This window comes from Contarinia nasturtii, unplaced genomic scaffold (assembly GCF_009176525.2).
Source record: "Contarinia nasturtii isolate CC-2019 unplaced genomic scaffold, AAFC_CNas_1.1 Cnas_scaffold_533, whole genome shotgun sequence".
In the NCBI taxonomy this organism is placed as follows: domain Eukaryota; kingdom Metazoa; phylum Arthropoda; class Insecta; order Diptera; family Cecidomyiidae; genus Contarinia; species Contarinia nasturtii.
In genome coordinates this window covers 4,675,980-4,686,763 of record NW_022197885.1, presented here as the reverse complement: position 1 = coordinate 4,686,763, position 10,784 = coordinate 4,675,980, and the positions used below count along the sequence as shown (strand labels likewise).

Sequence of the window (10,784 nt, the reverse complement as noted above, 5' to 3'; positions counted from 1 at the left end):
ATCACTAAAATTCTGCATCATTATATTTTTATTTTTTGCTTTTATTCGAAATTTCACTAAGAGACTTTTTGGCCAATAGGCCTAAATAGAAAAATGGCCAAAATTGGCCGAAGGTCTATTCCATGGGCCGAAATATTGGTGTCACAAATTATCACAAATTAGTCACTAAATCCCTAAAAAGGTTTCAAGGCAATCGCAAAAATTTGCCAGGCTGGATAGGGGGGGCCGATTCTTCACTCGAAAACTGACTCCATCCAAAATGTGAACGCATGAAAATGAAATGGTCGAGATTGAATATGGTTCATGACTCATTGAAAATACGAACCCTAGAATCATTCAAAACGTTTTCTTATATTTCACGGCGAACAATGTTCGTTTGAGTTTGAATTCAGTGTTTTAAATTGTTATGTGTTATTTATGAAACATAAATGGTGTATTTTACATTGTAAATCATTCGGGCGGTTCTCAAATCATTTTATCGCAACCAGCCACAATTAAGCCATCTTCCGCTTGAATTGTGATTTCATTAAACATGAGAGCGATGTGCATATTGCAGCACGTATTCACTTTAAACGCCCACAAAGACAAACAAAACTCTCTGAATTCGCTGAGGATACCACACTAGTGCGTATTCTGAATACACAAATACTTGAGTGTTTTATGCCACAAATTTTAATCGATATGATATGAAAGACAACCACAAGTTGGTTAACACAAGAAAATTTAATTATCGTCATACGCTGCTAAAAGGACTGAAGGAGAATTTAAAATTTGAATATCATTACGCTGTCTGTTACTAATTTAAACCCACGCTCTGCTCGCACTCCATTTAAAGCAATGTATAGGGTTTCGAACACGCAGATGTGCTGCCACCTCGTATCTCAAAGTTAAGCTGATATAACGCATATGCTTCTTGTAAATGAAGAAGAAGACGAAAGCAATGTCTTTTCATAGGGTTGAACTTATAAATGTCAGAGAGCAGCACAACTGCAGTGTTCAAAGTGCGATTGCCCTTCGTTTAAACCATGATATCGTTCTATGCAAATACTGTACTCGCATTACACAATATTTTTTTCCAAACAAAACTTGATCCTATGAACCATTTCATCAGTTGGTTTTTCCATTTTTGCACAAAGTGACGGCATAAAAAAATGCTCAAAGTTAAAAATAAGTGTGAGAGTCGACAGAAACTCTGTGTAATCAAATCAAATCGTGTTGAATAAACACTTGAATGGAACCACAGTGCTTTGCATTTCAGCATTTCCATTTGATTACAGATATTTGGCGAGGTCATTCTATGCGAATAATCGCTCAAAGCCACACTGATTATCATCCACAAAACCACATTGATGTTTTAAATTCAACTACATCAAAGAACAATGCCAAAAAGCTGGCCAGCTGGCCAGCTCAAATGTGAATTTTCGTGGCAGTGACAGAGATAACCGTATAGATTTGATAAGGTTCTTTAACGAATTAATTGAATTTAAAACATATTTGAATATTCAAATATGTTATTCATATTCATTCATTATTCTGCCGACGCATTTACATGTCTGCCAACATTTTTCCATGAATCTAATTTAAACAAATCATCGAAAACTTTTTTCGTTTCTTCGTATTTTCAGATTCAGTAATTTTGACATCAATTCATATTTCGCAAAGCGAAACGGATCAAATATGATATAGGTCGAAAACGACAACTTTTATATTGACAAAGTTGTGGGCAAAAGCCAAACTACCAGATTTTTTTTTCTTTCAATATTGACACTGTAAATTTTGGTCATGCAGCAGAATTATTGAATTGAATCTGATTTGATCCATCACACTATGCTGGGCTCAATAATAAACCGTTTTTGTAGCGGCAAATGTGTTGGGCATGGGATTTGCTTCAAATTAGAAGGCATAAATTTCGGATTTATGTTACTTGATAATAATGGTCAAAGTTACCGCCCGAGAACTTTATGTTAAACGAACGGATTTACAATGTACACAATGGGATGCATTGTTATATTTATTATCGCTGTAACAGCATCATATATCGTTTAGTATGTGGTGTGTTTGAAAATGAATGTTCAAACATTCAGTCCCGCTGTGTCGATTTCAAATTCGGCTACTTTATTATTGCAAAATTTTATGCATACACTAAAAATGCCAGCATTTTCCTCGGGCAAAACCCGTATTTAAATATATGTCTGAGGCAACGTAAATCCACATATACACTGATGAAGAATAAGAAGAAGAAATGAGTCGAATATGTTGAATAATCACTTTTTGTTGAAAATTAAAGGGCAAATAAACGGTTTGTGTAAAACTTGGTATTAAAAAAGGTTTGGGTTTTTCATGCATGAGAAATTTGAACCACTTCACATTTTAATCACGAGCACTTTGGCTTACTGAGAAAAGTGCAGAGAAAAAAAATGAGAATAAAATAAAGAGTCTTACGGGAGTAAGACGAACTTTTCCGCACTGTGGTAGTTGTGTATTTTATTAAGAAAGTTCAAAATAATATTTGTTCGATTTTTCAAGCCTTTCAAGGGGCGTAAAGTCCGAGACCAAAAAATATGTTCCAACTTTGGCAACGAAATATTCTTTGATTTAATAGCAGAAGTACTCGAGAAAAGATTTTTCACACTTTCATGATGAACCCATTTGTACGACATTTGAAAGTATTCTATTTCTAACAAAACACTATAAAAAATATGTCTGACGTTAATTTTGCCATGAAAATTATTTTTGAAACACTTTTCATAACTAAAGTCACAAAAAATTTGGATTTTTATATGGGAGTCATGTCTGTATGCTACCTTAATGGTGTGAAACTTTGCACAGGCTATTTTTCTCACAAAAAAATAACATTCGGAGGGTTTGGAGAAATTTTAAGCAAAAGTAAGAGCACCTCCCATACAAAATATTCGTTTTTGATCCAAAAATTGAAAAGGAGCGAGTACGACGTTTCCCCCTTTGCTAAGCGAAATAAATCCGATATGCGGCGCTGATTTAAATGTCACTCTATGTCATTCCACAATGATACATTTTTTGGCTTGACAATATATAAGCTCTTCATTCAACATGCATAATTTTTGAACGGTCGAGTAAAAAAAAGAAACATATCATAAAATATTCTTCTTACGTTTATCATAAAAATTCTCTATATTTTAAATTTATTTGTTTAAAAATAACAATAATTTCAATTTTTTTTTTTCATAGATTCAACAAGAATCTAATGTAAAAAGTAATACCAATGCGACACCTACCGTTAAAATAGAAAAGGAAACTTATTTGGAATTGTAACATTTTGGTCCGCCATAACAGCATCTTCGTTTTGCTTCTCTGTGATTGGTCAAGTAAAACGAAGATGCTGTCATGGTGGACAAAAATGCTACAATGGATACCAACTAAGTTTCTTTTTGCATTTTTACGGTAGGTGTCGCATTGTCATTACTATTTACATTGGATTCTTATTTAATCGATGAAACATTTTTTGTTGAAATTATTGTAATTTATAAACAAATTAATTTTTTTATAAAAAAAAATTTTTAATAAATTTTTTAATGAAAAATGTTAGAAAAATATTTTATGACATGTTTTTTTTTCAACGATTCAATAATTATGAATGTGTATGCATTTTAAATGAAGAGCTTATATATTGTCAAGCCAAAAAAGTATTATTGTGAAATGACAGAGTGACATTTACATCAGCGCCGTATATCGAATTAATTTCGCTTGGCATAGGGGGAAATATTTTGACAGATAGTACTCGATCCTTTTGTATGAGAGGTACCCCTAATTTTGATTGAAATCTCTTCAAACTTTCAGAATGTTATTTTTTTGTGTGAAAAATAGTCTGTGCAAATTTTTACGTCATTAAGGTAGCATACAGGCATGGCTCCCCGAGTGGAAAAAAAGTGACTAAGTTACTATTGACTGTAAGTGACTATAGTTAGCTATATTTATGAATTTTAAAATTTTGTATGGAAAACAATCGACTATAGTTACTCAGTCAGTCGGGCGATTATTTTGGGACGTTTTGACTATCGGGTGACTATGATTATTGTCAACTAAAGTTAGCTGTTGCAGTCAACCATAGCTTACTTTAATTGATTGAAGTTAAATAAATTTAACTAAGGTTGCTTGTTTTTACAGTCAACAGTCAGTCAGTTTGTCCCAAAATAGTCAGTCACTTTTTTTGTACACGGGTCCCATACAAAAATTAAATTTTTCGCGATTTTTTCAAAGAAACTCTGTTAAAACTTAATTGTATCTCAAAATAAACATCGGATTCGGTTTTCTCGTGCCAAAAAACCCCCCAATACATATTTTTGAGTGTTTAAGTCTACATTAAGTATGACTTTTCGACGAAAATTGGACTCTTTTTCATAGGTATCACTACAGGCATGAAATTTTTTTCCATCGACCAAAGTCGCTCAAAATCTAATGATTTCTATTCCTCGGGACCCCCAATCATCCCGTGAAGTCAGATTTCAAATAACTTTTCTGGGGGGTGAGATAATCGATGGACAAATTTTGCGTACGACGGACAACGTACGACGTACGACGTACGACGTGGAACAGACCCACAACAACCATGCTCAAAACGGCCTGATTCGGGTTCTCTGACCTCAGAAACGTCCAGAAAACATGTTTTTGAGATGTCGTAAATTTTGACCCATTGCAATACTTTCCCCTTTCACACTATGTGTGTGCGGAAAAGTAAAAAGGTAGTTGGTCAAAGAGCTTTATTTAGTTTGAAAAACAAATAGCAGGGCATTTGATCGAGCCAAAAAGTCATTTTTTTGAAAGACGATATCATGAGCAATTGTTTTACACATATTTGAGAAATGCGCCCATTCTGCCTGATGATATTGTCAAAACGGCGAAATGAGTTTCTTTTGTTGGGGGCCCCACTACACTGAGACAAATAATCGACAATGTCACTTCACATTGTCATAATCACAATCAACTCTATCTAATTGTCATTATGGGTTTGACCCACACAAGATACACGTTTAAAATCCTGGAATAATATTTGCCGCACACTCGTTTCCATTTCACATCCGAAAATATATCGCAAATACTGTGTGTGTTTGTGTCGTTTGGGTCAACGCAAATCCACACCATTCCAAAAAAAGGCAAGGATGGCACATAAAACGAGAGAAGGGGAGAGACACAGCGAGATTCCCTAAACATAAGTATAATAATACTCGATTAATCTCTCTCTCTCTCTCTCTCTCTCTCTCTCTCTCTCTCTGATTCTCTTGCATTTCTCACTTGTTTGTCTTTTGCAAGTGTTTGTTTAAGTGCGAACGCACAACAAATACACAATGATAGGATCGAAAGACAATAGCTTATTGTTTGTACAGCTTCTGGCTCCTGTTATCATTTCTATTATGTGCCATTGAGGAAACATACCATACCATCATATACATCAATTTAGTATTGTTTGTATAACACTTTGAGCCATATACCGTTTGAAGCGATTTTGCGAATGCTAATGTGCATGATTTTCGAATAAACTACATTGAATGCTTGTATAAAAGCGATCAATACCTACCACTCCGCTCTCTTGTAACCTTCTATTGCCATCACAGCAAGCATATACTCCGAATGACATCAACGAAATTGGATTTTCAAATGGACCCTTTACTATGTTGCCACAATTAATTGTGTACTTCACTGGTATGCGTATGCTAGAGATATTTCAGTGAAGTACGGTGCATCGGTTCGAAAATCTATATTGAAATGACATGCATACAAAATATTCCAAATTGTATCTGATTTTGCATGTGTGTATGTGCGCATCTATTTCCATAAAATCCCATTCCGGCTATATAATTCAGCTCAAATGCGCAACCACTTTGTATAATTGATGTTTAGGTCTATTTTACATTTTCAATTCAACAATTATATTGACAACAATTTGCAATTGTGATTCTCTGATATTTATCATTTATTTTCCATTTGGCCATTAACTATGGTAAATCTGTGAATATTTTTCAATTAAACATCACACTGGCATGAAGATATAAAACGGTAGTCGAATGATTTTGAAACAAACTGATTTTATGTTGTGTTCGCTTCTTGTCCTTCAAAAAATCTCCAAGGGATAAAATGCATCATAAACATCGAAAATACCCATAAATGATGAAAATGGTTTTTTTTTTCTTGTATACAGGCTTGTATCGGCTATTGGTGACACATATGGTGCGGCTCTTCTATTACACATGTTGACATCAACCATTTGCCTGACTCTGTTGGCCTATCAAGCAACAAAAATCGATGGCATCAACGTTTATGCTTTCTCAACAATCGGTTATTTGGTTTATGCACTCGGCCAAGTATTCCATTTCTGTATATTTGGTAATCGGTTGATCGAAGAGGTAAGTTTTTTTTATCACTATCCTGTGCACTTATTTCTTACCCTTTTGACTTCGATTTTCGTTCACTTTTGCTGCGGTTTTTTTTATTTTAATAAATTTTTGTATCTCGTCGATGTATCCATGTGTAGAGTTCATCGGTCATGGAAGCAGCTTACTGTTGCCATTGGTATGATGGTTCAGAGGAAGCAAAAACATTTGTTCAAATCGTTTGCCAACAATGCCAAAAGGCTATGACTATTTCCGGCGCCAAATTCTTCACCGTTTCACTCGATCTATTCGCTTCGGTACGTGATTTTGTGTTTGTTATTCGACCAGCCATGGACAAATACCAAAAACCACATTTATGTTATCATAAACACATACTTATCTTTTGCCATTTTCATTTAAATAGGTGCTTGGTGCTGTTGTGACCTACTTCATGGTGTTGGTGCAACTCAAATAAATACCTCTTGTCATCATTGGAACAAGGGAGAATATACCGAAACCAAATTATTGGGATTCGGACACAATTTTCCAGCATTTTTTTTTCACAGTATACTTATTTAAACAGTCAGTTTTTTATGTCACATATATAAAAAATATTATTTATCACACACAAACACGTAATAATGCATATATACAAATTTCAAGGGCCATGACATGCATAATTTCTATGCATTTTTGAAACTCAATTATGATAAAAAAAATTATTCACAATAATTTCACAAAATTTTGATCAATTCAATGATTTTATTTAATACTTGAAGTAAAATAAAATAACTTTAAGATTCACTATTACAACGATCATTTTTAATTAAATGACTTGAGATTTACATTTTTTGAATAATAAATGATATTTTTTAAAAATATTCAATAGCCAAATATAAACAGTTATATATAAATTATTCAAGCAGATCAAATTAGTTTATAGTTTATCCATTGAAGCATTTATAGTAATAGAATTATTACAAGCGTGAAATGACGCATATAAATAAACTATTTTCTTTCCACCGAATTATAAAAAAAATATTATGAATATTACTTTGCAATAACATCTTTTGCCGTACGAGTAAAAGAAATCATTTGAAAAAAAAAAACTGTATTAATTTAAATTATAATTTTGAAATATGATTTGATTCAGAATCAAATTGTTTTGAAGAGCACTTTTTATTTTGGTCGTTTCTCATCAATTTTTATGAATAATAAAATTTAAATTATGAAGTGACCTTTTCTTGTACAATGAAAACTGTTATCATCAAATACGGTTGTTATAAAAAAATGTAGACATAGTTTATGAGCTCAGCATACAAATTTACATTCTGGTCTAATTGTAAAACTGAGCATTTACGTAGTTCCTAGGATTGATTATTTTTTGAATATTTTGAAACGTATAATTACGATACGCTTAAAATTATTATTTTTTTCAACACTTAAAATGCTGCATTTATTTTCAAAAAGAAATAAATAAAACAAGAAAAAAAATGAATTTATAAATGCAAAAACATCAGTTGAAAAATACTTATCAATCTTTCTTCGATACAAAGCACCAGACAATATATTAAATTAACTGGTTAGTTGAGCTGGCAGTACATTAGCCAGCTAAATGGGCTAAAACAATAGACGTTATTGTTTTAATGATGTCTGCAAAGCACATCAATATAAGAAAATAGTTTTTGTTTTTCAAAAAGATACTGGATTTTTAATAACTAACATTAGTATGATCATGAATCAAATCCTAAAATAGGCTGACAATATGCTCAATAATAATTTGTTGTAAATATTAAATATGTTATATAATAGTATTGAATTACAAAATAAACTACTCTGATTTAAGTATACCAAAACATATTTGGTACAATTCGAAAATATTCAAACATTTTAATTTGCATATTTGATATTGTCAGTCTTTGAACAAGAACAAAAAAACTCTTTTTATATTTGCACCATTCAAGTACATTTACAATTATTATTTTAAAAAGTACGCAAAATATTTAAAAATTACTGTGTTGAATAAAAAGAACATTTAACTATTATGAGATTTAAAAATGACTCTATTTACATAGAGAGCGAAAGGGAGAGAGAAAATAAACAATATCGTTCAGTTCAAATATTATTTTGTGGCTTGTTGTTTTGCACACGTACAAAAAAGCCAAAGCATTATATATTATCAATAATCAACACACAACGAAAGTTTTTTTTTTTAATGTTGTATGTTTATATTAATAGTTGGATTTGATTAATTAATTGCTTTTCCCAATGGGGGAAAATAAATACGCTTCAATTTTTTTTGTGAATATCGAACATGATAAATCAACCAAATAAAGTGGTGTTGTGGTTTCAATTGTTGTCAAAACTATGGATAGGCGACATTTGGAAACATCTATTCGTTCGAAGAGAATACACATTTTTTGTCCCGAACTAAAAAAAAGTCATTTTTAATTCAGACATCGAATTGATTTTAATTTTGATAAATGGGTTGTTGCACCAAATATTTTTGCCTTTAAACAAATTGCAATTATATAGATTAAGAATTTGCTATGAATCATAGTATAGTGTTCACATGCCTTTTGCGCAGAATATTTTGAATAATATATATTAATTATGTACCAGCAAAATTACAATTGAACAAAAAAAGATATGAACGCATTAAAAGTCAACAATGGAAAATTATCCATTCAAAATTGATGATAATCGAATTCAATCGATTCTAAAGTAAACAAATAGAAAACTATTTTAGATGAACAAAAATGCAAGTAGTATGTTTAAAATATTTTTTGGTCAACACTCAAAACACTATAAATGAAAGAGAAATTTGCGAAAATAAAAAGTATCACTGCGAGTTAAAGACTAACCGTGTGTTCAAGTGCTCAAACATTTTTCGTTGCCTTTTATTTTGCGCCAATCAATCGATGCTCTTTTTTTTCGTTCAATTTGAAAATCAATTTATACTGAAGAGGAAAATACCAATTCATTCAAAAATAATATTTGATGTAAACTCTCTCATGCACATGAGCACGCGGTGAAAACATTGTGAAGAAGACGAGAGAAAATAAAAAATTCACCAAATGAACGAACAATTTATAGATATTACACAAATGAGAAAAAAATAAAAATACTAGTTTTAGTTAAATTCATTTACGTAATGTTGATTCAGTTGAAATTTGTTCGATGAATCATTTCGTTGTTGTTGATTATGGAATATGGAACGAGTGTAGTGGTTCAATTTTAATGATACTCAACATCTGAAGCTGCACGAAATTGTACGCAATTTTGCGTTTGGAAATTGAAGTGATTTGCTACTATTCGAGTTAAGCGAAAGAGTAAAGAAGCAATAATGGAAAAAATCTGTTTTAAATATTACGGGGAAAAATGCAATAGTATGTTATTTTCGGTTTAAATCGATTTTAAAAATGATTATTTATTTATTATCCACAAAATGAAATGATTTTAATTTAAGTAATTTAATTGGCTTCAAATCTGCAGTTGTAAAAAAATGTATGCCAGTTCATTCGATATTTTGCGTTTTGCAATTCAAATTTGGTTTTCATACGAATTGTACCGAAAAAAATGCATTATAATTTTATCAAAATTTCAAATAAAGAGATATTTAAACAAAAACTAACACATTTTATTTCTCTTTATTATCTTTGCAATAAAGTTGATTAGATATTGACACGTTTTTAGTATTATTTTGCGCATACATGTCCACTTATTTCTGATGACGTACTCGTCACATGAAAAAGGAAATGATTAAAAAAGTATTTGTTCGTTTAAACAAGATAATTTGACTGAATGACATATTAACCAATGATTGCGTGTAGACAAAAAAGTTGCAAGTGTCTATACAATAGCCGTGGTTCATTCGCGTATTAGGCCGTTCATTTACACGTGACTCCGTAGTGTAGTGGTTATCACGTCTGTCTCACACACAGAAGGTCGCCTGTTCGAATCTGGCCGGAGTCAATATTTTTTTTTTATTCATTAAATCATCTATTTTATTGATATGTAATGATACCAACGGTACACAGCAACATCGATAATTAATCTATTTGGATTTTTTAAATAAAGGATCCGAAAACAAGAGTTTTACATTTTAATTCGGAATATTTGGAAAAGATCATCAATTAAAATATTAAAAATTTGAATTAATCGATTTCACAAAGCAAACATCCAAAAGGTTTTTTTAATCCCATCGATTTTACAGTATACCGATGGAATTATCCGTTTGTACAATATGTACAGCATCCCGCATTGCTACGTGCACGCAGCGGCATGTATTTTATATAGAAAATAGTGCACGTAGCAATGTTGGATTCTGTACATATCAATAAAATGATTTAATAAAAAAAAAATATTGACTCCGGCCAGATTCGAACAGGCGACCTTCTGTGTGTGAGACAGACGTGATAACCACTACACTACGGAGTC

General features: G+C 31.7%; 1 protein-coding gene and 2 non-coding genes across 4 annotated transcripts in view; 2 read left to right on the top strand and 1 right to left on the bottom strand.

Moving 5' to 3' along the window:
• The window catches only part of LOC116339926 (odorant receptor coreceptor), a 19,614-nt gene extending 10,571 nt beyond the window's left edge, over window positions 1-9,043 (top strand). For both annotated transcript variants that reach the window (XM_031766036.1, XM_031766037.1), the window contains 3 exons: window positions 6,173-6,377; window positions 6,506-6,661; window positions 6,769-9,043. In XM_031766036.1, coding sequence (XP_031621896.1) covers window positions 6,173-6,377; window positions 6,506-6,661; window positions 6,769-6,819 — 412 coding nt within the window. In that variant the 3' untranslated portion in view covers window positions 6,820-9,043. The remainder of the gene's footprint in view (window positions 1-6,172; window positions 6,378-6,505; window positions 6,662-6,768) is intronic.
• A 1,203-nt stretch (window positions 9,044-10,246) lies between these two features.
• Trnav-cac lies at window positions 10,247-10,319 on the top strand. Its single transcript has one exon. It is a non-coding gene; the product is annotated as a tRNA-Val (tRNA).
• Window positions 10,320-10,711: 392 nt separating this feature from the next.
• Trnav-cac lies at window positions 10,712-10,784 on the bottom strand. Its single transcript has one exon. It is a non-coding gene; the product is annotated as a tRNA-Val (tRNA).